Source organism: Acartia tonsa, chromosome 3 (assembly GCF_053477335.1).
Source record: "Acartia tonsa isolate MP-2025a chromosome 3, ASM5347733v1, whole genome shotgun sequence".
Classification (NCBI taxonomy): domain Eukaryota; kingdom Metazoa; phylum Arthropoda; class Copepoda; order Calanoida; family Acartiidae; genus Acartia; species Acartia tonsa.
Window position 1 is genome coordinate 53619456 of NC_137262.1, and position 27248 is coordinate 53646703.

A 27248-nucleotide genomic window follows, 5' to 3' on the forward strand; every position below is an offset into this window, starting at 1 on the left:
TTCATGAAAACTGATGCCTTTTAAATTGAAAAACAAGATTACATGAATGAATTAATTTGCCGTCAAAAAATATCTATAAAAAAAACTTTTAAAAAAGAACCATATTATAGCCGAAGTTAAAATTTTTTGCAAAAATCTTTTTAAAAGGGATAAAAATTTAGGCATAGTTAACCGCTAATTAGCCAGAGTTTCTATTGGTTTTAACCTAAATAAGACACTTCAGTATACGGAGAAACATCAGTAGAGCAACCTTTATCTTCAAGCACATAATGACTTGTATGTTAAACTGTCTCATAAGAGCTCTCAGATTTTTTTGTATAAGAAAGTTGTCCCAGATTAATTCACAGTATTGTATGAGACACTCCAAACTAATCAAACTTGTGAGGTTTCGTGAGAATATTTCAATGAAAAAAAAGGATAAAATATTTTGTATTGTCTATTTTCTTAACCATTTATGCCTGCCTGATTTGCATCTCCATTCCTCTTCACTGCATTGATCCTAAAAGCATGCTTAGCTTAGAAATTAAGATAATTATGAATAAATTTTTGTCAATTGTAAATGGGTGAAATAAATAAGGCAATACTTTTGTGCCTTTAAATAAAAACACATTATATAAACAGAACATTTCATCTCAATAATGATGATTACCTGTTCAACCTTGCATACAACACCAGCATACTCTTTAGCGGAGCAATCGTGCTCCCCCCAGGCATTAAATTTACACTCCAACAAAGATTTCTCATGACCGCTACATTTTACTTCGTCCAACAGGATTTCTGTTCCAGAACCAAACCTGAAATATACAGACAGGCAATTTCAAAAAATAGTCGCAATGAAACATGAAAGTATTTAAATTAGAGTAAAACAATAGAGAGGAAGGAGTTAAATAACAGTACGTCCCCACCCAGAGGATCTTGAATTGACTTTTACATAGACGTCCAAGGGTGGGGGTAATGGGGCGATTACCCCCCCCCCCAAACGAATTTGGCACCGTAGGCACCCCCAACCATTTAGGAGGTGGTATTTACTCCCCCCCCAAACAATTTTAGGGGGGTAAATACCCCCCCAAAATAAAAAATCTCTAACATAAAAAATTTTTGCGCGCTTCGCGCGCATTTTTAATACTAAATTTTTAATAAAATTTAAATTACCCCCCCCAAATATTTTACCCCTGGGGTAAATTTTGGGGGGGGGGAAACAAATTTTACCCCTGCCAAAAGATTTCAGGGGGGGTAATTACTCCCCCCAAGCAAATTTTACCCCCGGGGTAAAAATTTTGGGGGGGGGAAAAAATTTGCGGCGCGCTTCGCGCGCCATTTACCCCCCCCCAAAACCGAATTACCCCCCACTTAAAAAAATTTTACCCCCCCCAAAAAAAAAAAGCTTGGACGCCCCTGGACTTTTAATTGGGTCTTAGAATAAAAAAGTCCCTAACAGGAGGGGGATCCAGGTAGTTGTCTGGTTATACATCTATATTTATAGATTTAGTGTATCAATATCCTTTGAATATTTTTGAATCTTTTATATGATCTTTAGGTATAATTTATTAGTATGAAAATACTATCTACCATTTCTCACTTTACTTTGTAAATAAAGATAAATAAAATACGGACCTAGAATGTAGAACAGCCTCTTTGGCTCCCAAATGGAATCCAACTTGTCTACAAACATTTCAACGGTAAATATTAAAAAGCAAAATATTAAAAGGGGTTATTGCCAAATAATAAAGTTTATGACCATGTGGCACAAAAACATGAACTTTTTTCTACTATTGACTTTCTCAATCCCTGTATAAAAATACAGGGTGTCTGTCTGTCTTGTGTGGTGAAGGATCTCCCAAACCGCCGAACCGATTTGGTTCTTCTTTACAGTAAAGCTTCCTAAAGGCCAAGGAAAGGTTTATAACTATTTTGGTCTCTCAAGAGAAATCTCCTATCCCTCCTCTACACTTACAAGTGCCCCTAGATGTCACCTGGGGGCCTAGTTGCATGTTAATATAAATAGAGAAATAATATTTATCCATTCCTGCAAATGACATCAGCATCCTCGATACCGAATCCATCATCGCAAATACCTCCCCAACCATAGTCATAAGCCTGACATTCACAAAATTTATTTTTTTGTATGGGTATTAATAGGAAAGAGTTGATCCGAAAAAGTCATGATAATTTAAGGCTGGAAAAAAATACAGGTAACTTAAAGTCTTGATTGGTAAGACTCTAAATCCCTAAGCCCAAAAAGTTAAGTTTCCCTGAATTTTATTTAAGTAACAGGAAATTTTAAGCTTGTCTCTATGTAACGAAAGATCTCACCAATCGCTAGACAGATATGGCTCTCCTTTACAGGTGAGCTTATTTTAGGTCCAGGGAAGGGTTATATTTATTTTGGGGGAGGGTAATTCCCTCAAGCGCCTCTAGGAGTGTAGTAAAAACATAGAAACAAATTAGAAATTTACAAATGCCTTGATTTCAATTCTTCCTTCATTACTTGCACTTCCAGCCACCAGCCTAATTTGTATGTTTGGATCTTTCTTACAATTCTGGGAAATTAATATTATCCATTATAACTGATTATTAATTAAGGAATGTGCCTTTATGTTACAGTACAACAATATCTAGTCAAAATTATAGACAAATTTGAATTACAATTTCAAATAATATTCTTTTAAGATGATTTTTCTTTCTTTAATAAAAAAAATAAATCAAATAAATTAATTAGGATGGGAAAAATTCTAAAGTAAAGAGAAAAATATGAATATTAAGGGATAAGACAATAGAAGATAAATAGCTTTAAATCCCCAATTATGGTGAACAAAATTACTTACTCCTTTTTTAGGCTGAATCATTGGTTGGGAAGCTTAGACACTAATAGTTTAAAACCAACCAATCAATATAAAAGAAAGTTTTTGACCTGAAAATACACTTCTAAAACTCATTAAGTATTAAAAATGAATCATAATGGATTTATTTCCCTGTTCATCCTTTTTATCTTTGCAGTCAAACTTTCCATCACAGATCTCAGAAGCATTCAAACATTTCCCAGACTCACATTGGAACCCATTCTCACATTTCACCTACAGCATATTATTTTTTTACAGACAATTCGCAAAGCCTTATAATAACTAATTTTCAAACTGTTTACAATCCGTAAAAGATAACTTTAAAAAATACAGTGTGTTTTTTTTTATGAGAACTTTTTTGAAAGCAATTTTACCCCACTTATAGTTATCAGAATTTAATGAATAATGACTTATTTTCTTCGTTTTTTAAGGGAAATTATGAAACAACCAAAAAAATTACAGTTTTTGTTGAAAAAGTACAGTACAGTTGAAAATTAAAAACTTAGGTGACAACATATAAAAATGGTTTTAGCGCATTTTTCTTATGCTCAAAATTGGATTTTCAGTAGTCGACTTTGGGGGGCCAGTACTTTCTCCCTGATTGAGATATGGCCTTCAAACTTTGACCTATTCTAGTACATGTCCCCAATAGTATCTGTATAAATTTATAGCTTTATATCTCAACTTTGAAGCGTTTTGCAGCCATTCTTGCAAAAGGTAGAATATTTGAACATAAGAAAAATGCGCTAAAACCATTTTTAGATGTTGACACCTAAGTTTTTAATTTTCAACTTTACTGTACTTTTTCAACAAAAACTGTAATTTTTTTTGGTTGTTTCATAATTTCCCTTAAAAACGAAGACAATTAGCCATTAATCATTAAATTCTGATAACTATAAGTGGGGTAAAATTGCTTTCAAAAAAGTTCTCATAAAAAAAAACACACTGTATTTTATGAAAATTAGTTATGTAAATTAGATAATTATTTAATGCACTTAGACAATATAATAAGTATTAATTATTTCTTCCAAATTATTTTTTCTTTCAAAGCATAGAAAATATATATGTAAACAATACACTAAAAATCAATTTTAATTCGACTTTATTAGAGTAGTTCTTTTGTAATTTAGGTCTTTTGCAGGATAAGGTCTTATGTCATTTAGGTCTTTTGCAGGATTATGTATTTTGTAAGATTAGGTCTTTTGTAGGAAGGATTATGTCTTTTTATAGGATTATGTCTTTTGTAGCAACGCCATAAAATAATACCTGAGTTTCTAAACGTTCAAAGTATGTCCAAGAATAATCCTCGACCAATGATCCTGACAGACCAACATTACTCTCCAACAGAACACAAGTCTTAATATTAAAAAAATCAAAGGACGTCTTTAAAATTTTTTCCTTATTTCAATACTTGTATAAAAGTAACAGGATGTGTGTCTGTCTATCTGAATGTACCTTAGGATCGCGCTAACCACTGAACTGATATGGTTCTCATTCATGGAGAAGCTTTCCATATGTCCAGGAAAGGCTTATAACTATTTGGGGGAGGGTACCTCCACCCTAACAGGAGAAATCACCCCAAGATAAATTAAAATTAAATAGTGGAAGGGAAATCCTCTTTTCCTTTAAGTGATTCTAGAGGCGGCTAGGGGCGTAGTTGCTAGTTGATTATAATGGGAAGGGAAACAATTACAAGAAACAGGTGAGGATTTTAGTTGCATAGTATCTTTAATACCAAAATTAGTCATTGTAAAATCATATACTTCACTTACTAAGATATTGTACAAAAATTAAGGATTTTTTTTAAAAATTTGAAATTTTTCAAAATCTTTTTTTTTTTACTTATTAGTTTACAGTTATGCAATTGTCATGAGGGGTAAGGGAAAAATACGGAATTCAATAGTATTGGGGGAATGTTTTTAGGTTGTAAAGTAAAATAAAAATATTTGTATGTATTACCTTGTCGCGTGATTCATAGTTGACACTTTTACACTGGAAATCCTTGGCTAACACACACGCTCTGAGGCATGCTTCTAGATTTCTGTTACAATTGATCAAATGAAATTTTTGATAAACAAAAAAATAACCAAACAATAATGTAATCATGGCCGTTCATATGAAGAAGATATATTGTACTTGGAACTGAAAAAAACCGCTACAAGAAAAGCTCGGTTCTCTCACACTGAGTGCTTATTGAGCACTGATAAACCCTTCCCTCCCTTACTTTTATAATATATTGAAATTTAGAGGGAGATAGATTTTTTTCCTGTGCTTCACCAGTACTTTCCAGTACCCTATATAACCTAACCTGACCTATAGGTAATAAGTAAACACACTAAAAACTACTCCTTAACAAGATTCTTTGTGTAAAAGTGCCAAACAATTTTTAAAAAATTATGACAAAACAAAAAAAAATAATTTCTATGAGGGTTGATCGTTCAAAATTCAGATATTTTTTGATTAAAACTTTTCACACAAGATCCCTGTTGGTCCATCTTTCCACTTCAGAAACGTCCAGACGTACATCAGATATCTTGGCAAAATCGTCAGAGTATTTGTCACACTTAGCTACGGTAATAAAGTCACATTTTTATTTTCTTTGTCTGTTTGTCAGAAAACCTCACTGAAAAGGTTTTTAAAAGCGGAGCTTTTCTATAATAAGGGTACTTACATCGGATAGATCTTATCGTTAATTAAGCATGTTAGAAAAAACCCATCTATTTCAAACTTGGTATTAAGATTCCTGTAAAAGTTAAGTATAATTTCTTATTTATCTAATTTTTGGGGTAATGAAATGATTCCTAGGGCAACAACGTACGTTATCAGGTATGTTTTAAGCAAAGCGTCTTTATAAACAAGTCCTAAATAGATAACCATGTCCTTAAACAGTATGCAACAACATATAATTAAATTATAAACTGCTTATTAATATCTGACTTTCTATGTGTAAATGTTCGTTTGTCCTACCGTATGCAGTGAAGGAGATAAAAGATTTTATATAACTTTTTACTCTAGTTATAATATATCTAATAATAAAAATGTGATAATATTCCTATAGGATCTTCATCCTTGAAATTAGAACAGTCAACCTCCCCATCACATACATAGGCACTGAATATACACTCTCCTGGCCTAAATATATTAGATAGATAGATTGATAGGAATTTATAGATAGATAGGAATAGATAGATAGATATAGATATATATGTAGATAATCTTACACCTAAGTAGATAGATAGATATTGTTATTCTCTAAGAGACATAAAGGTACAGATGATTATACAAATCCTTATACTAAAGTAACAGGATGTCTGTGTGTTTGTCTGTGTGTTTGTGTGTTTGTACCGTAGGATCTCACTAACCGCTGAACCGATCGGGTTCTCCTTTACTGTGTGTTTGTGTGTTTGTACCGAATGATCTCACTAACCACTGAACCGATCGGGTTCTCCTTTACAGGGTAGATTCTCATAGGTCCTGGGAAGGTTTATAACTATTTTGGGGGAGAGTACCACCACCCTCCCAAGAGAAATCATCCCTAGAAAAATATTACCCCTTCCCAAAAAAGAGACTTGAACGAAACATAAACCAATTATTTCTCTAATTAAATATTTTAAATAAAAAAATATTCAAAGTGCCACTAGAGGCCTCTAGGGGCGTAGCCGCTAGTAAATAATAAGACAGACCAATGTTTACCGAATGATGAAACAATTATAGGCATGAAGACAAGTAAATACTTCTATTAATACAGATATACAGACGGACACACATAAAAACAGATATCACTGTCAAAGGTACTTCCTCCCTCACTAACTACAGTGAAAAAAATACCCTCCCCACCCCCCCTAAAAAAAAATTGGAAGTGAGCATTCAAATTACAACTCTTCCATCAAGTTCTCCTAGAGACATCTTGTGGGGAGATGTCGTTATTTTAAAAGTTCTAATAAAACCAGGTAAAGAATCAACACTAACCTGCATTCAAACTGATCTGAGCCACAAACAGAACCCTTTATATCTGGCACTTGGATGAGACTCGAACTTGTTGGCTGTTCACATCTTGGGATGTCACAATCCTCGTACTCGCCATTCTAGAACATTTATAAACAATCATTTTCTCCCATGATTTTCAGGAAATCTTAGTATTGGTCTTTGGAAGATTTTATGCTTAAGATTATGCGATATGAATATTTAAAAAAAAAAAAAAATATTTATGTTTTGTCTGTAACTAATGAACCGATTGAATTTCCTATTTAGGAAAGCTACATTGAGGTCCTAGAAGGTTTTAGGCTATTTCATTTTTATATTCAATTCTTGGTATGGTTTAAGGCTTTTTTTTCTGCACATCGTTCGCATTTCGAATACGATCATATAGATGCTATGGGCTCAGCCACTAGTGTTGAAATAAAATCTCAATTCAAAACCCTAGAGATAGTCTGTACTTAATAAAACTGGGTTAGCAATTGAAATTTGCCCAGGGATACAAATATATTGTTTAACACGAATCAATGCCTTTTTTGCATCTGGTACTTATTTCCATACCTTAGTAAGACACCATGGTTCCGGAGCTTCGTCAGGATTTCTACAGAAATTGTTATTCTCCAAGGGTCCCAGGTTTTCAATCTGATCCTCATCGAACCAGAATCCAAGCTGGGGAGATTTCCAAGGAAGGCAGGTTTCTCCAGATACAGTTCTTTTTGCTGTTCCTCTGAAAAAAAAACATTAGGTGGGTATTGAATGTTTTAAGAATTAAATGGACCTTTAACTTTTGTTCCAATAAACATTTCAGTTTATTCGAAAATACTCATTTAAAAATATAAGTAAAATGGTATTCATTTAACTTACACTACAATACCTATAGAGATACATAACGAGATGTTACTTTGTTGGTTTATATCTGAACCAAATCTAGCTTAGTGATGTCCAGCATGATTTTATATGGTCAAACGTTCTACAGACAACTAACCCTCTGATCTTTGTCTGGAAGTCCATGGACGTGTATAGAAATGTGCTTGGAAATGATTTGCAACAGCGGGAGATACTATTTTTTAAGATACCCAAGTAATATGTAAATGACACAAGCATAAAGAGGGAGGTCATTTTCTAGTAAATCCCGTAAAGGTGTGTGTTATAAGGCCTAAAAATAGTAGTAGAACGATAAGGTGTTCTATATATTTGTATTCCCTATTGAATAGAACAATAGGGAATTTTTTTTTTTTTTTTTGATAACCGTACCTGGAATATCTTTAAAAAATACAAAATTTCTATCAAATGCTTTGTTTGGCTCAAACTGACAAAAATTTAAAAAAAATATAATTATAATAATAATGTTTTCTATAGGTACAAGGTAAAGGTTAAGAACAATCTATACCATTAAACAAAGGAAGAAGTCATTCTTTACAGGTTGATTTATTATAATTATATTTTTTTTTATTTGTGTCAGTTTGAGCCAAACAAAGCGTTTGATAGAAATTTCTTATTTTTTAAAGATATTCCAGGAAAGGTTATCAAAAAAAAAAAAAAATTCTTCCCTATTGTTTTATTCAATAGGGAATACAAATATATAGAGCACCTTATCGTTCTACTACTATTTTTAGGCCTTATAACACACACCTTTATGGGATTTACTAGAAAATGACCTCCCTCTTTATTTACTTTTTACTTACAATGTAAGACAGAAAGATAAATACCTATAATGATATAAATATAGATTAAATAGAATAAGCAGGGCATACTCAAGACGCAATTTCAATTAGTTACGCTGTTTTATAAACCGAAAAAATAAAATGTTATCCAATCATATCATGGTTAATAAATATTGTAAAAAGATAACCTATAGTCTATTCCTTCATTATGAAAGCAGCCAATATCAATTTGTTTCTTCTCACAGATGTATGATAGTTTCGTGTCCAAGTTATCCAGGTTCCAGAAGTAATAATCTGTCAACTGTTTCTTCTTTGTGCTTCCTTTCCTGAAGTTAACATAATTTATAAGTTAATTTCTCGTATTCATTCGAATCCGGTGGATAGGAACCGGTTCTCATCCATACGAAAAAACTATGTCTAGCATCGTATTATATTCAGCTTTCTACGAATATAAAAATGTACAATCATGAGATTAAAACCAGTTTTTTTAGCAGGTGCCTTCGGCACCTCGGGGCTAAAAAAACTAGTTTTAATCTCATAATTGTACATTCTATATCCGCGGAAAGCCGTTTATAATACGATGCGAGAAATAACTATTCCAGTATTGCTTCGAAACCGACTAATATCCGGTAGATTAGAACTTGTTCGTATTCATATCAAAAAATTATTTATAGCATGGATTATCAGATAATTTTCCCCAATTAAAAAATTAAAATCAAAACCAGTTTTGTTAGATCCCTGTTTTAATCGTATAATTTTTATTGTAATATCCACGGAAAGCTGTCCAAAATACTATAAGATAAATAACTATTTTCTAATTCGATCGTAGCAGTCCTATATGAATGAAATAAACCATTCTATACGGGAATTTTTTTAGATTTTGAAATACAACAGAAGGTGAGAAAGTGTGTAACTATTATTTTAATGAAAAAAAGTATAATACACTTAAAAACATAAACTTAGATATCAAAATTAAATAGCCTAACACCATCCAGGGATCTATAAAAAGTTCCATAAATTGGAGAACTCAATCCGTTTAATAGTTTTCAAAATCTTAAGCTACAAACAAAGAAAAAACCTTACTACTCTATATAATAGAATGATATTTGATAATCATAAAAGTTGTTACCATGTTTATTTACCTGAAAGGAAACTGCCTGCTCATTTTGATACCATAAGCAAATGAATCCTTGATTTCTGCAGCTGACCTCTCACCTCCACTCCAACCCCTCCAGAAGTTTCTAGCAAATAATATTGATGTAGTAAGCTGCAGCTGTGCACCAAATTATTAATCATTTGCAGCAGAACATGTTTGTCACCTATCGACAACACTTATTTTGATGATGACAGCTGACTAGAAGTAAAGAAATCTACAACAGTCACCTGAATTTTTTTATTTGCAGCTGAACTGGTAGACAGTCATTTCTTCAGTCAAGCAAGTAATTTTTTTTCTTTAATCTATTACTTTAAAAATATGTACTATGTACATAACCTTTTTAACCCCACTCAATTTTCTACACATACTTGATTATCTTATCACCTGAACTTCATAGGTTTATCTGTATCAGAATGCCAGAACCAAACATTAGATTGGCCACCATAGTAACTATTCTACCTGTCCAGACTTAATAATCTTATTACCTGAACTCTATAGGTTTATCTGTATCAGAATGCCAGAACCAAACATTAGTTCTGGCCACCCTGTTCCTGTTCTACCTGTCCAGACTTGATTATCTTATCACCTGAACTCCATAGGTTTATCTGTATCAGAATGCCAGAACCAAACATTAGTTCTGGCCACCCTGGTTCCTATTCCACCTGTCCATACTTCATTCAGTACATCAGTAACCTTGAGAAAATATTCTTTAAAAAAATGTAATAGAACTTGGGAACAAAATTCTACACACAAAAGCAAAACACAAACAGGAAATGTACTGAACATAATAATGTTTTAAAATCATATTTATAAAATTTGCTGAAGCCTTTCTATTTTTGTAGTGTAGATATTACTTTGCTTCCTACATCCAATAAGTAATTTACGCTACAATGTCATGTAGTGTCAATATTATACTCAATTCAAATTAGCTGCTGTTTTTATTAAACCTGGTGCATGACAATAATAAAGAATTACGAACATTAAGATGATACATAAAGGCAGATTTCAACAAAGAGTTGGTTATCTTGCATATCCTAAATATCCTAGTAATAGGTAGACCGATAATGTCTATAAGTTGAATAAGGGGCGTCGTAGCTCAGTGGTAACGCACTGAGTTACGGTGATGAGAGTTCGAGTTCTAGTCCCCATGTGGCAACTCGAATTTCTCAGTTGAATACATTCACGCAACTTCCCCTGGTTGTGTAAGAAAGGGATTATTGAGTAAGTTTGGATACTTAATAGTTAAGTACATAATATCAGTACTACCCCTATCCAAAGCTCCTCTGCGGAGAGCGTCATTCATTACGGTGACTTAATTTGGGACACCTGCCATACTCGGCGAGGGTGAGGTAATAATGAGTAGCTCTCATGAGATAGCGGGTCAAGTCATAATGTGCTTGAACGTGGAGCTTGATAGCCCTAGTGGCTGTACAAAAGTGTCTAAGCCTACTCCATGACTAATTAGGTCCAAACCCTAAGAAACTATGGCTAATCAATCCAATCAAATAAGTTGAATATTTCTAACCTTGCTATTTTGATACAACAACTCTGACAACATGTCATTCTCTTCTTGTGTATCTAAAAATAATATTTTCAAAAGTCATGCTAAAGTATAAGTAACATTAAATACCTGGAAAATTTTGAGGTAGTCGAGCTAAATAGGTAGAGATACAGATCCAGTGATATAGTGATTATTTTATCGTTGTTATGTTATTTCAAGTTCAAATAATAAAGGCCTGTATATATGATGATTCTTTGAAAACGTGAGAATGAATCCATCCGGTGGTGATAAAAATAATAAACATATAAGTATTTATAGATGCATAATCCAGACAAACACCCTATTTGGCAATGATTCTTTTCATCTGCTTTCAAAATGCTTTATGTTCTTTTGTAGGAACTCGGAAGTGTTTAAATTGCCGACTCTATTAGCTGATTTCTAAGACTCAATACAAAATCGGGACAGCGTTCTACAATGAGGGGAAAGTTACACAAAGCTCATGCCCCCTCTATTCTTTTACTTTAATGTGTTAACATACAGAAAGACATCCTAACTCTTTGATATTCTGAAAAAAAGCAAAGCATATAATTGGTGTTGGATAATTGTGATTCAAATATCTCACCTACTTCAGCCAGGTAACCACCGATAAGCTTGCAATACGACTGAGCATCGTGGAAAGAGCTGGCATTGGGAAAGAAGGAATAACAAGAATTCCTCCAGGGTATCTCATTATTCTGGCAAGTGGCCCAGCTATCTGGCAAACACGATATACTCACTATATCCTAAAAGATAGTTTTATATTTAAGGATCATTTGTACCAGGACCGTTGCATATATACTCTTATTTTTATGGTAATTTAGTAAGTTTCATCCACTTTTTTCTGCTTTGTTTATGGACAGAATAAAAGCATTCTAGCATAAGCGACCAAAGGTATACAAATTAGCTTTAGGTATCAAATGAAGTCATACATGGGATAAATCATGAAGGAAGGGGAAAATGCTCTTTCTAAAATAGCTATAGAAGGCAGAATTTCAATCTTGCGACTTAAAGGGTGTGTGGGGGGGGGGGTTCTTGGATTTAATACCATAAAATCATGCTATCTTAGCAATTCATCATATAATCTCAAAAGTAAAACTTTTACTAGGTTTTTAATACACTACTGTTAATATCCAAAGAAAAAAATGATACAATTGAAAATAATATATTATTTACCTCTGTAAGTTTACAATCTTGATCACTGGTGGCAGAGAATGTAACCCTGCAATCATGTATACTTGTTTCTGAGCCAAGGCATTCCACAAACTCTGTCAACTTTTTAGATGTGTCCACACGTCCGTGCACAAAGCCTTGAGTTGTTTTTCTGACTCCACGCTTAAACCCAAGCTCCTAAAATGAAAGTATCTTAATTTTGATGGAGCAGCTACTCTGTAACTACAATATGTCCTTCACAAAGTCAACGTAAGTTACATAAAAAAATACAAAAAAGACTACCAAAATAAGTGAGGTAATTTACACTTCACTTACATACATTTCATGAAAAATATGACAAAAGTTTACTTTATACTAATTTGTCCAATAATCTTAGGAGTTACTTAATAACAAGAAAAATTATTGAGTTAAAAAATAAATTATAAAAAAATCGAACCTGACAAACAATGTTAGCTTCGTCCATGCTCCATCCTGTTTTGTCACAGACATACCCCCATCTACCTCCAGAATATATCTGAATATGAAAATAATAAAAATTGCACCATCCTTACTCTCTCCTGATTTATCACAATCATATCCTCATCTACCTCCAGATTTATACTTAATTGCAAGAATAATAAAAATTGCACCATCTTTACTTTATCTTGATTTTTTACAAGTATATCACCATCTACCGCCAGAATAATTCTAACTATGAAAATAATAGAAATTGCATCATCTTTATTTTACCCTGTTTTATTACAATTATCAAATCTTCAAATCAATCTTCAATTAAACTACTATTTTTGATTAATATATCTTTTTATCTCTACAGTATATTATCAAACCTGTAAATATCCTTCTGAAGGAGACCTTCCATGGCGCAACCTAACCCTTTGTCCGCTAGACGGAGCTGGGATTTCATCAATCTTTATAATTAACAAATATTTTCTTTTTTGATATTAATATCCACAGATTATTAGATAATTCCATGGAAAAAAAATTACAAATACCTAATAAAAAGCAATTTTAGAACACGCTTGCTAATGTTTTAACTATAGATTACAGTATGTGAAGTTTTATGATTTTAGTACAGACAGTATATTTCAAACAAAAATAAATTAAGAAGTGATTACCTACATTGTTTCTAAATAAACTATTAAAATATAAAAAAAATTTTCAAAGCTTTTAGGGTTGAAAAATATCTTTCATCTACCTACTTCAAATTTGCACTATATTTTTTTTTATTAAGTAAAATAGAATTTGTTCCTTGCGGGCCAAAGATCGCAGATCAACAGGTACTGTTGAAGGTTCTTCATGCTGACCGACACTTAAATAATAATCAATGATTTGAAAAAAAAAGAATTAAATGATTTTTTTTCACAAATAAATTTCACCTGGGAGCATCATTTTGAAGTTGCTGAGGTTCAGTGAGTAAATCTAATTGGTCACATATAATCTTATCCGGCCAATCACAGATGAGACCATGTACACAGAACTGGGTCCCGGGTGGACAATCTTTCATTATGGCTTTTCCCTAAAATTAACAAAAATTTGTTTTTATCAAATATATCTATGTGTCACTTTAATCTCTTAAATGGCTAAAATGTTTGGGTTCTTTTTTTCGGGAAGATACAAAAACATGTCATTTATTAGGTCTCAAATCACACTCCTCTCGCTACTATCAATGACAATTATCTGGTTAATTATCTTATTAGGGCGGGATTATCCTTCGATTTTTTATAAGTGGTCATATAGAGAAGCCCGCTTGTAATGGCATGCAATACTTTAATACCCAAGGATATTAGGTTAAGTAACATCCAACAGATAGAGAAACGTTTCGTTGCACGACCTTTGTCTGGAAGTCCTAACTGTGCAGGGTAAAATTAAAGTTGCGCCAATGGACCAAGGCATTCCCACTACTCTCACTATTAGTGGCACATGCCAGACATACCAGCAGCAGGTACCATTTTTAACGTCTCTAGTTTAACGCGGTGTGGACCAGACTCGAACTCGACACCTACTCGACAGCAAGACACGCTATCATTTACGGTAATGCCACAGCTTATCATCAACGGCAATGTTATTACCTTAAAGCACTCAACAAACTTGGTGCAAATTCCAGGTATGGGTCTCATACCAATGAATTCATCAGGACATAGCTTATTTGATTCATCCTGCACCAATATAAGTTGTTGTTTAAATTGAGAGAGTTCGGAAAATATAAATTAAGAGCATGGTGTATTTAAATAGAAATACAGACGAAAGCCTTTTAAGTCGGGAAGGTAGAAGACACTTGGCTGTGTATATTACACTAGTCCCCAAAGTTTAATTAAAATGTGTTCTTATTCGTTGGCTTTACAACTTTGGGAATTTTTATTGATTGCTTCGTTAAGTTGAGTGCCAGACATTTCAACCACTAATTATAATCCTCAGAAGAGGTAATTTTGTTTATCATCATAAGAGATGTACATAACTTTATCGGCCATTGTCTTATTCCTTTAGACCCCTACTTTGAAGTTAGCATTTTTAAAAACGAGTTTTGTCTTTAACTGAAATAATAAGAAAGGTTACAGCAATAAAATGAACATAGATCATATTTGTTCTTGGGATGACATATTCGTAGATTCTCAAAAGTATCATATAAATGTTGTAAGTTAATGATTTGGACAAGTTATATTCCTGTGGAAGTGATTTTTCTTGTTTGATACTTAGATCATTGCTTTTCTTAGCTTGTATTTTGCACTCGCCCTTTAGGTTAAAGAAAATATTTATACCTAATTGTTATTTTTTTAAAGCAAGCTTTAAATTCGATCTTTCATAATGTTTTACAATTTACGTATTAAATGTTATAGAAGATTAAAATCAGTAATAAACTTGTTTTCAAAATCAATTTTCTTAACATCATTATAATTCACTAGTGGCTTTGCACCTAGCCTTCAGATATACCATCACCCTTATATTTCAATTCACTTCAAAAATAAGGGGTAGGGGATTTATGAACTTGCTAGGCACTTTTAGAGAAAGCACCTCTAGATATTATTAATATTTGTATCTAACATTAGTTGAAAGGATTGACATTTTTTACATATTAATTTCTTTGCCTTGCAACAAACATCAAAATGTCCAGGACATTTCTTGCTCAATGGATCAAATACTCCCTCTGGAACCTCTACTCCTTAAAAATTAAAAAATATATATACAAAAAAAATATGTTTCAGAACAGTTATTTCTCGCATCGTATTATAAACGGTTTTCCGCGGATATAGAAAGTACAATTATGAGAATAAAACTAGTTTTTTTTTAGCCCCGTGGTGCCGAAGGCACCGGCTAAAAAAACTGGTTTTAATCTTATGATTGTACATTTCTATATTTGTAGAAAGCTGGATATAATACGATGCTAGACATAGTTTTTTCGTATTGATGAGAACCGGTTCCTATCCACCGGATTCGAATGAATACGAGAAAAAAAATTCTTGTGAGAATTTTCATTTCATTTGCGTTTATAAACACAATCAAATCAGCCATTTTATTGTAAGGACAATTTGTTTTATTTTAATACTTTTCGTTATTACGAACTAGAGTTGGCTCAATATAACTATATCGCTATTGGCTAGTTTTCTATAAGTACATATCTATTTATCTATTTCTCAATAAATCAATTTTCCTCCCCCGCCATTACTATCTAAAAAAAAAGTAAATTTCTATTTATTTAAATGATTTTAAAAAAAAAATTTCAATTATATTTTTTTTCACATTACCATCACCAAAGGGTTAATATGATTAGAATTTTAGTTTTAATATTTTAACACAAAGGAAGTGTCGCCACAATCGAATTCTTTTAAAATACACTTTTCTTAGATTTACTCTATTATGAACGTATATTTTTTATTTATGAAAAAAGGATTAAATACTTCAATGTAATTCAAATATCTACATGAAGTGAAAAACTTATTTCTTTCCATAAACAAATAGGATAAAGGTCTTATCGCTTTGGGCAATGAGAGTTTAATGAGGATTATTGGAGCACTATGAGTTTTAAACACTTTACTATTGGAAGACTCGAGCTCATTTATAGACGTTTATTTCCTATATAGATCTGTCATGGATCTTGATGCAATAAAGCAGGCCGTTTTGTAAAAGTTAAAAATTAGAAGATTTCATTAAATAAAAGTAATCGCAAATATACTTAGTAAATAATAATGAATTGATATTATTGTACCTTATGCTAAAAATTATTTTCTGAAATGGAAACTTTAACATTTATTAGGGTTACCTTGATTTCTCCTAGGTGGGGTCATTCTGGCGTCAATAACACTTTCAATACCCTCATAATCGTCAACAATCTTGTTAGAACTGTCACACTCATAATACTAAACAAAGATTACAACATTCATAAGGAGTAAAATAAGTATAGATAAACCAGAGAAAGTGGGGACAATGGGCTGTTTATTACACTAGTCCCAAAAGTTTTATAATAAAGTTTTCTTAGTCGTTGGCTTTGGGGAGCTTTGATTTTGATTGGTGCATTAATTAAGTTGAGTGTCCATACGTTTCAAACAATAATAGTAATCTACAGAAGGGGTAGTTTTGTGTATCATAATAGGAGATTTAAATCAATTTATCTACCATTGTCTTATCCATTTAGATCTCTGACATAGTATTGCATACCTTTACACATTTATATCCCAGAGCAGTGTAGTTTGAACAATATGGTAGAGTTAGATCTAGAGAGTGGCTCTCCTCCCCATCTTCATTTTCCTCAATATCACCTTTACAAACAAAATTTCCGGTGCTTTACACAAATTGCCAGTTACGCACTGATAATCCCCCCCCCCCCCCCTCCAACATGGTTTTTTCTATGCCTAACCCATTGTATCAGCCCTAACCTTGCGGGACCTATACATACGGGGCTGCCAAGTACCCAAAGTAACAAACAAACCAGAGCCATCCCTTGTAATATTTCAAAATAAGGGGGTTGGCTAGTTAATGTTATCAATGATCAATAACCAGGATACTTTGTGTGAAAGCACAAAATATTCATATAATAGTTTAATACACGAAAATAATATATTATTTAAGTTTCAATGAAAAAAAATATTATATAAAAATCTTGTATGTCCTATTATATAAAGAAGGTAGTAAAGTTTTTGTCTGAAGCTAAAAATTTCGATAACTACGGAACTTATTGAGTTCTCCATTTTATGGAAAATTCACATAGGTCCTTGGATGGTTTTGGCAATTTTCTGCTCTTCTCTCCTACCCCCTCCGATTACAGAGAATATTTTGCACGTTTTTTCATTAATTCCCAAAAAAAACACTTGCATTGCAGAAGTAAAACACCATAAATTTATTTAACTTGACAATTTTTCGTTTAAATTAACATCTCAAGAATTAAATCTAAAAACGAAATAGCCTAAAACCATCCGAGGACCTTAGTGAATCTTCTCTAAAATAGAGAATTCATTGTGTTCGGTAGTTCCTGAAATCTTAAGCTATAGAAAAAAATCTAATTACTTTATTTAATAGGAATAAAATATTTGTTTTTGAGTTACTTTTAGACAAAATTTTCCTCCATTGTTTAAAATAAAAGCCAAAAATACAAAAAATCACCAATTATGCAAGGTGTGTTTCTAGGCCAGTCACATTGTCCTGTTGCTTCGTTAAAAACAAGACTTCGGGGATTACAGAACCTGTATATTTTACAATTAAAGAAAACAAATATATATTTCTAGTATGACTAAAAAATCCATTAATTTTTAATTTTACTAGACTAAAACCAGTTCTTGTGTTTTTGTTTTAAAGTAAAATGTCATAAAATTAAAATGTTTACAACCTTCGTGTTCCACGACCATTCCAGCAGTCAATATAGGAGTGGCAATCATCTGGGTAACGAAATTGTCCGGTGGGTTTCTGAAAATAAATTAGATGATTTTTTTATTACATATTCGAAGATTTTTAAAGATTTATATTTTGACCATTAAGAGAAGTTTGTTTAATAACTTCTCCTTTGGGTTGGCTTAATTTTTTTTATTGAATCTTGATTTGATTGTACAAAGTATAGCAGTGTACAAACTTTTCCACCAATTGTTTTAAATCTCACAAAAGGGTATATTTTTATTTTGGGTGTACATCAATTTATTGTCCATTGTTCATCTTTTAAGATTAAAAATTTTATCTAAGTTTTAGTTTTTTAAGTCTGACCTTACAATGTGAACTCCATTTGTAGACCCATTTTCTTTGTTTTGGTTTGGGTTTAGCTGCTACAGTCGGCAACTCTGCATTGGAACAATCAATTTCACTCAACTTTGGCAACCCTACGTCCTTTGAAAACAAATAAATAAGCATTGATTGTTCTTTAATCTTTGAAAAACGTGTAAAGAATGAATGGATCATTGAAAGATAACGAAGAAGGGGGTATCGTCATATTTTTACATAGCTTTTCTCCTAATTCTAGCCCCTGCGATGGGGGCTCTAACCCTGCAGATTTCCTAACCCCCGGAACAATCATTAACATTTATCTAACCTAAAATAACCTAGAAAAGCCACTATGAAAATACGACGAAACCCACTGCTTCGCTTTCTTTCCATGATCCAAAAAGTCTAAATTCCAATATTTTTTATCATTAATATACCTGTCTGGGAAAAGGCAGGTTCAATGGTTCTATGGTACTGGTTGGAAATGATATGGCATCTGAAATTAAACAAGATTAATTTTCATGAAAACTGATGCCTTTTTGAAATAAAAAAGTTAAAACATCTTGGAACAAAAACACAAAAATTTATAATTCTATTATCCTTTCATATAAAAAGAAAGTTAGGAAGTCTGTTAGTCTTTCTGTTCACTAACATATACATTACCGGTTGGGCCAATTCTTTAAGTAAAGCCTCATATTGGTCATAGGTATATATTTGAAATACAAAGTAGAACTATGTCTATATGTCTGTCCACCTGTCTGAAGCTTAAGAGCTCGGTAACCGCTGAACCGATTGGGTTCAACTCTTCAGGGAATATACCTACTGGTCCTGTGGTGGCGAAGCCCTCGGGAAATACCCCCCCCCCCTCCCCCTTCCTAAATATGTTTTTTTTACATAGTACAAAATAACAATTCTATATAAAAAGGGGACTCCCAAATACCTCTTGGGTTTAAGCCTCTAGAGGCTAGGGGCAAAGCCGCTAGTTAAATCAAAAATCTTTATATATTAAGAAATAAACCTGGATTATGTTTTCTATGATCCTGTGGTCTAAATGTATCCACTCTAGTTCTGGTTTGTTCCAGGGAATTTGGATCCAAAGAGTTGTCTTCTATCAGACTCAATACATTCAGGGTTAAATCCTAAAATAGAGCAATACTACATTAGAGGTTGTTCCATGAAAGACATCCAATGATTTTTTGCTTATTTTTTTCTAACAATATTATAGGCATAGAAAATTCAAATGATTAAGAGTGCCAACATTTTTAGGCGATATATGTTCCCGAAAGTTAACTTATCAAAAGAAATTCGACTATTCTTAGTTAAACTATTTCTAACCAATAATATGGCCATATTATTCTTCCTATTGACTGATTTAGAGAGTACTACATAGATTGTATCTATTAAAATATCAATAATTTTGTTTTCATTAAAACAATAAAAGAAATCATTTTAAAGTACTGATCATTTAACAAATGCGTAGTGCGTACTTTTATACAATTTTACAATAAAGGAATTAAATTGTATGAACCACAGATCCATATGCATACCATTACATAGCCAAACAGATGTCAGACGAACATAGTAAGATGTAGATAACTTCGCTACTAAAAAAACCTATAACCTGAAAATTTCTTTCTTTTTCCAAACTTGGCATAAAGTTGAATTTAGCAGAAATATCTTGTCTTCCATCTCGTTTTGTTAGTGGAATTTTTCTTAAATATTAGATATTATTATAAATGTTTTTATGCTACCCTTTATACTACCCTTTATGCTAACTTTCTTTAACGTAAAGCCCTTTTATCCTTGTTCCGTTTTTCCCTAAAAAATTTATTTCATACCATTCTGGTTGTCATCAGTCATAACCAACCATTAGTGTAAGTTTGATCTTAGAAAAGCATTTAATACCAAATATATTTTAATAACTCAAAATACCACATGGTTTGACTTTTACCTTACTCCGAAATGTAACTAGGCTGCAGCTAATTTCAAACAGCAAAGGCCCTTACATGCAATTCTTACCTGCGGCATTAGCGTAATTCGTAACGTGTCGGCTTGCTGCCAGGAAGGTGTCGGGTTCGAGACTGAACCACACCTCATTATACTAGAGATGTTTAAAATGGTACCTACTGCTGCTATGTCAGGCGTGTGACATCAATTTTAAGACTAGAGGGAATGCCTAGGCCCATAGCAAGTGCAACTCATTACCATGCAGTTAGGACTTTCAGACAAATGTTGAGCAATCAAAGGGTTGGCTGTCTATCAGGCAAATGGACGCTTTACACCGCAAATACAAAACGTGGAGAGGTCTAGAACCCGAAGCGACGTCATCAACCTCCCTAGATAAAGGTCTGCTTTGTGCATAACACTTAACAACGCAAGTGAGATTATTTATTTGATTATGTTTGTTCTTATTGTACTTAATTCTTCAAATGTGCATATTATGAATTCATTTCTGTCAATCATTAAACAAGTTCATTAAATTAATGTTGCGTAATTTAGGATTCATCAAAAATTTGTGTAAACCTTTTTATCATATACCTAAGGATCTAAATTAATATATTATTATCCAATTAAAGAAATTTTTTCCTTTAAAGGATTCTTTTAATGAAATGTCAAGATTCTTCATTTAAAAACCAACGCAATGATTCAACTTTATATAAAAATTAAAGAAAGCGCAATTTTTAAAAAATCTTCTAGGTAAGCAATTCAATTGTTTAAAATATAAACTTATTGATTTTCACCGTATGATTAATTCACCTAACTTAGAGAACCCACAAAATTACATTAGTAAAGAACAGCATCAACCAGATTATATACCGATCGCTTAGGGAGAAAAAAATAATTAGCCGTTAAAACAAGAGATAGATAATCGAGAAATTCCAGGGTATATTGGTCTGCACATTATATTGTTTCCAAAACAAGTTCTCTCATTCGTTGGCTTAATAACTTTCAGAACTTTTTTTAAAATTTTGCTTGTTTAGTACAAACTATCAGTATTCAAACTTTTCCAGCGATAATTTGAAATTTCCAGCTGGGTAATTTTGATTATCAAAATTGGTGGTGTAGATCAATTTACTATCCCTTAAGATCTCCGAGAAATTAAAAGAAAGGAATTCTTGAAGGAATAGATGGCTATTAAGATCCACTGTAAATCTTTTATTGTTAAATGGTTAAATTTGGGTAATTGGCCTAATATGGTAATGAACCATATTGAAACAATCATAATAATCACCTGCGCCCAAAAGCTTGCAAGACAGCAGTCATCAATAACAAAAACAATAACAATTTCTCCATAATTGAAAATAAAAATAACTAATAATATGTTTATCTTAAACAATAACTGTGAATAACTAAAAAGATATTTTCAGTGTCACATTTGGTGATACTTGAATTTAAAGATGCTTTTTAATGCATTCTGTCACAGCTGAATAAATAGAACTTCTTTTTAAAGAATCTGCTGTTATTGTTTTGTTTCATGCAACTCTAGAAATCACTTCAAATCAGCCCAAAGTTCAATGTTACCGGGAAAAAATTATCAATTTCCTAGTTTTTACAATTAAGGACCGTCCTTTAAAATTATTTTATTTGCATTAGTCTTTTTGCATAAAAGTTTGAATTAAATTTATAATTTCAATGGTCGAAATTGGATTGCTAAAAACTGATATATTTTTAAACAATTATTAAATTAATTCTTCAAATAGTGAACATAAATACACAGGAAAAATATCAAAATTTCGTAATGAATAGAGGGATTTTTAGCAACACATGTTTTTATTCAAGATTAGGAAATTCCTACTTGTCGGAATTTATTTTAAAAGCGCAGTTTTCTATGTCTAAGGTCTTCTTTCCCTTCGCAAATTTACTATTAGTTCACCAGGGAAAAAAAAGATTCCTGTAACGATGATGCATAATTTTAAATATGTTGATGTTTTAACTATTATAACTACTAAATAAAATTTTAAACACGATTAATTTTCTTTTGGAAGTTGTCATTCATAGAAAGCACAGCAACAACTCTATAACAAGCTTTTAATAGGTTGGTACGTTCGAAATAAAATTTCTACTTTAAGTGCACTTTTGCGGTAAATGAAAAGTTCATATAGAATTTTTCTTAGGAGTTCTAGAAAAATATTGAGCTTTTTTCCAATAATGAAAGTTTAATTCCATAATTGATATCTTTAAATTCTTTAATTGGTAAGCTTCGCTTCAATGGATGTTTTTATCCTTTGTAATATATTCACATACATCATTATGTATTAAATAACATATTAACACACATTTAAGAACTTGTTTTAATTTTTTCTACAATTCTAAAAAAATCTACAAACATCAAAATAAACAAAAAATATTAAGTATAAAATCAACGAATTATATTTTCAATTTCATTTAATAAAATTATGATGAAGGTAACAATTTATTTTAAATGCAAATAATAATCACAAAATAAATAACACTTTAAAATCACATAAGGTATAAGCATTTTTTCAAGTTTTAAAGGGATTTGCCACTTTTTAAAAAGGTGCTTTCATTAAAATCTGTTCTTGGACCTACAAATAAGAATAAGGCATTTTCGAGTATTGTTTTAATGTTTCATTCAATAATAAAAATAATTCTACATCATATTTATTTCTAGCTTTTGCTTGATTATTCTTTATTATCCAGATAAATCCCAAAATTCATTTAATGATACAATTTATACATTTTTAAGTATTTCATGAAAAAAAAGTAATATACATTTATCTTATTATCATCATGCATGCACTTTGAATGTTACTCGATCATGTATCTAAAGGGATAACACAATGGCCGATAAATTGATATAGATCCCCAATGATAATACACAGAATTACCCCTTTCGTAGATTACAATTGGCCGCTCAACCAAATCAAATGAACCACTCAATCAAAATTGTAAGAAAGTCCCAAAGAATAAAAATGCTATTATAAAACTTTAAAAACTAGTAAGAAACAGCATAATGTCCCCTTCCCTAAACTAATGTTTTCATTGGTTGTTTTTTTTTCTTCGGAATAGCTTTCTTCGATTATGATGAATTTTAGGTTTTTTCTTTTTTAGAATTCATCATGGATAAAGGGAGAGTCAGGGCGCTCAACTTGTATCTAAAAAACATAGTTATTATTTTTTTAAAGCTTTACATTATACTTACTGCTACGCCTCTAGAGGGCCTTTGAGGTTGGGGGGGGAGGGGCGGGGGAGAAGTCGACCCTCCCACCACTTTCAATTGTAGTTTTAAAAAGAAAAAGTAAAAAAAAAGTGGCGGGTACTTTTTTCTAAGGGAAATTTCTCTTGGGAGTGCGGTGGTAGCCCCCCCACACACAAAAAAATAGTTATAAACCTTCCCAGGACCTGCTAGAAGCAACCCTGTAAAGGAGAACCATATCGGTTCAGTGGTTAGCGAGATCCTTCGGTACACACAGACATACACTTTCTACTTTATACTAAGGTAGATGTGTGTGTGTGTCCGTCCATTAAGATCTCGGAACAACGTATTAGATAAGATTGGTTACAAGCAGGTTTTTGGGAGGAATGGCTCTAGAAAATATCAAGCCCCATCAACATAAATTCTTTCTTTGCATTAATATTATATCTTTATGTTCAAATGTCAAAAGAGAGCATTTTTTTCTCAAAAAATAACATCTTTAAAATGTAAGGAATCAGTGTTTCAATTAAAATTTCTAACCTGGTGTATTTCTTCTTGGTGAACAACATTGCGAATTGTATCTGATATATCCTACAATTTTATAATAGGTAGGTAGGTATAATGTTATTTTTTTTCTTGTTCTGTTAATAAGTAATAGAAAAGAAGGCTGGATTTTTTTCTAAAACATGAATGGCTGAAGATTCATGCGCCGAAATTTTTGCCCCCCTTAAAAATTGTGTAAGGGGGTAATAAATATAAGGAAGGATGGATTTATTGCTTCTTTCTCAGCAGACAAGAGTCTGCTACACTTAAAATCAGCCTCGATAACTAAAAAATTGCATACACCTTTTTTGTAAAGTTATTAGAAACCCCAATTACAATAAATATCAGTCATTAGAAAAATTTCACAGTGTTATGTTTTCGATATTTAATTTATATATATTAATTTCTAAGCAATCTATAATGTTTCTCAAGGGGTATAGTATACTTTGATTACGGGGTCTATACAATAATTCTGTTCCCCTTGACCCTTTAATGAAATATATACTCCAGTTTTACCTCTCTTTCCAAGAATTGACAAAATAGGTTTCCAAATTTACCTTAACAGAAGTGGTAGGTGGCCAAACATTGATCAAATCTCCATTTCCATCAAACAGGTATTTGAAAAAGTTCCAGGTAGGAGCTGTTCCTGGAAAACAGGATCGTTTACATTATACCTACCTAATATTTCATGTTTTTTTTCCTGATGTATATCAATTAACATTATATAAGAGTAACAGGATGTCTGTGAGTAAGACTCTCTGTCTGTGTAATCACTGGACCTCCTTTGCAGTAATTTTTTCATAGGTCCTGTCCTGGGAAAGTTTATAACTAATTTGGAATCTTCCAAAAAGATACCACTCAAATTAAATTTTTTAAACTTATATATAAAGTGAATGGTCATAATCAAATCTCCCCCCCCCCCTCACCCTTCTTAGATCAAGTGATCCTAAAGGCCTCTAGGGACGTAGCCGTTCGAGTATAATAAATTAATTCTAAAACACATACCTATTATATTAAACAAATCTTTTATTCTTCTAACTAAATTCAATTTTTCTTCAGATAACTTTCACTTACCTGAAGTTTTTGTTAGAAACTTCCAGAAAGAGTCAGCATGGTCACCAACAACATCAACCTAGTCACAACAAAATTAGAAGTTTTAAGAAAAAATTTCAGCTGTATGGAATTTTACCTGTCTAATTAGAATACAAATTCATAGTAAATGATTTCATTTACCCAGGACTTAAAATTGTATAGGTATATTTTTCTTTAACACATAAAAATCAACGACAACAAATCAGAATTAATGTCCATCCGACGGTTTTTTTTAAAGGTGGGATCGGCTCTATTATAGCTCCACATCGCTGATAAACAGAATATTCTCATACGATGCCGTTTAGTTTATCCATGGTTTTAACATTATAAATTTTTTAGTAGTTGAAGGAACGACAATAAAATGATGAATACAACTAGGTACTTACTTTTTGCATAATTGGAAATGAGGTAGAATATTTGGTAACAAACTTCTTGATATCTGCAGCGGTTCCAGGTTCTTGTCCACCAAACTGATTACAAGGATAACCTGCATACATATATGGTGAGGATACAGTTCAACAATGGAAACTTTATTGGGTAACAGTACAAACGTAGGAGTCCCAAACGTCAGAGTGGACAAACGTAGGAGTGTTAAAGCATTAATTTAATTAAGTATTTCTTTACAGATTAGGTTAGGTTAAGATATGAATGTACAAATAAGCCCCCCGCAGGCATTAAAAAAACCTATAAGATGGTCTAAAATAGGTTAGGTTGGGTTAAGTTTCCACTCCGACGTTTGGGACTCCTGCGTTTGTCCTAGGACCCTTTATTGGCTATCATTTACGATAAAACCTGCTCATGAAGACTTATATTGAATGAAAACTAAACTAATACATTCCTTGCAGTTTGTAAACTAGGTATTCAGTATTCATATCTTATTCATATAAATTGCATTTTGAAAAGTCTTTTTAATGTTTCGTTTACCGAATTTATTCTTAGGTTCATTCGCAAGTCCCTGTTGAGCAATGATAAACCCCACCCCTTTTTTTTAAAAAATTGAAAATAGGGGGGATGGGGGTTCCTATGCCTACCTTCGGGGGTAACCAGTATCCAATATAACCTTACCTAAAGTAACAATCAAACAAGCTTACCTATAATCTCAAAGCTCTGTGTATGTTGAAGCTCCTTATAAAGCTGTTGTAACTGTGTATAATGAGTATGAGTGTAGCCACATTCACTTGCAACATTAACAACCAGCACAGCTTTACCCTCTAGCGTCGAGTGATCAAACTAAAGTAATAGCATGCTTAGTTTCATAAAATCTATAAACTTTTTAGTTGAAAAAAGCTAACTGACCCTTCATGTATAGACGTATCAACTCCATAGACTGTTAATAATATTATTTTAGTTCAGGCTAAGAAAAATAATCTTATTTAATCATAAGAAACAGTTTAATTTGTTGGAAAAGGTAACAAAGGCATTGTTTTTAAAGTGCATATAAAGCGATTTTATAGCAGTATTCTGACAGTTACCGAACCGTTGTAAAGAAAAAATTTTGTATTATTTCCACAATGTAAACTGTAAAGTTTTTTTAAATGAGCCACTTAGGACTGTGATGTGATTAAGTTTTGGGTACAACTTTAACCCAATCAACACTTAATTGAAGGATTTCTATTTAATATTTTAATTTAATTTCAAAATATTAAACTTTAAAGAATAGGTATGATAAAATTAGGTAATATATGTGATCAAATGTGTTCTTTTTTTAATTCCAAAATAAAAACTAGAAGTTAAACAATTTAAAATAAAAAGAACTCTAAAATAAACAATATGAATCATGATACCTTATTTCCATCGATATCTATGGATATGAATGAGTGTAGATGTGTATTAGATTGGCTTAATCCAAGCAGGCTTAACAAAAGTATCACAGTCTTGGTCATTTTGTCTGAATTTAACAATAGCAAAAATAATACAGCTTTGAAAGATGATG

The 27248-nt window shown here is 32.1% G+C and overlaps 2 protein-coding genes across 2 annotated transcripts in view; both read right to left on the bottom strand.

The window, feature by feature from the left end:
* The window catches only part of LOC145314999 (antigen WC1.1-like), a 31694-nt gene extending 9801 nt beyond the window's left edge, over positions 1-21893 (bottom strand). Inside the window, exons 1-34 of the mRNA XM_080155069.1 lie at positions 21755-21893; positions 20144-20234; positions 19541-19661; positions 18960-19018; positions 18529-18648; positions 18161-18237; positions 17938-18017; positions 16996-17096; positions 16601-16697; positions 15429-15502; positions 15005-15075; positions 14415-14499; positions 13722-13861; positions 13594-13654; positions 13173-13253; positions 12782-12859; positions 12349-12522; positions 11759-11918; positions 11161-11213; positions 10222-10328; positions 9622-9720; positions 8668-8805; positions 7377-7542; positions 6810-6925; positions 5893-5972; positions 5324-5408; positions 4800-4881; positions 4107-4196; positions 2973-3074; positions 2463-2540; positions 2027-2097; positions 1615-1662; positions 650-794; positions 463-499 (exon numbers count right to left, since the gene is read on the bottom strand). Coding sequence (XP_080011195.1) covers positions 463-499; positions 650-794; positions 1615-1662; positions 2027-2097; positions 2463-2540; positions 2973-3074; positions 4107-4196; positions 4800-4881; positions 5324-5408; positions 5893-5972; positions 6810-6925; positions 7377-7542; positions 8668-8805; positions 9622-9720; positions 10222-10328; positions 11161-11213; positions 11759-11918; positions 12349-12522; positions 12782-12859; positions 13173-13253; positions 13594-13654; positions 13722-13861; positions 14415-14499; positions 15005-15075; positions 15429-15502; positions 16601-16697; positions 16996-17096; positions 17938-18017; positions 18161-18237; positions 18529-18648; positions 18960-19018; positions 19541-19661; positions 20144-20234; positions 21755-21816 — 3229 coding nt within the window. The 5' untranslated portion in view covers positions 21817-21893. The remainder of the gene's footprint in view (positions 1-462; positions 500-649; positions 795-1614; positions 1663-2026; positions 2098-2462; positions 2541-2972; positions 3075-4106; positions 4197-4799; positions 4882-5323; positions 5409-5892; positions 5973-6809; positions 6926-7376; positions 7543-8667; positions 8806-9621; positions 9721-10221; positions 10329-11160; positions 11214-11758; positions 11919-12348; positions 12523-12781; positions 12860-13172; positions 13254-13593; positions 13655-13721; positions 13862-14414; positions 14500-15004; positions 15076-15428; positions 15503-16600; positions 16698-16995; positions 17097-17937; positions 18018-18160; positions 18238-18528; positions 18649-18959; positions 19019-19540; positions 19662-20143; positions 20235-21754) is intronic.
* A 1245-nt stretch (positions 21894-23138) lies between these two features.
* LOC145315007 (uncharacterized) lies at positions 23139-27224 on the bottom strand. Its single transcript, XM_080155076.1, has 7 exons — positions 27100-27224; positions 26407-26545; positions 25702-25802; positions 25298-25355; positions 24781-24869; positions 24221-24271; positions 23139-23639 (listed from the first exon to the last, which is right to left on the bottom strand). Exons 1-7 carry the CDS (start codon positions 27196-27198, stop codon positions 23592-23594), a joined length of 585 nt encoding a protein of 194 aa, XP_080011202.1. The 5' UTR covers positions 27199-27224; the 3' UTR covers positions 23139-23591.
* Positions 27225-27248: the final 24 nt, after the last annotated feature.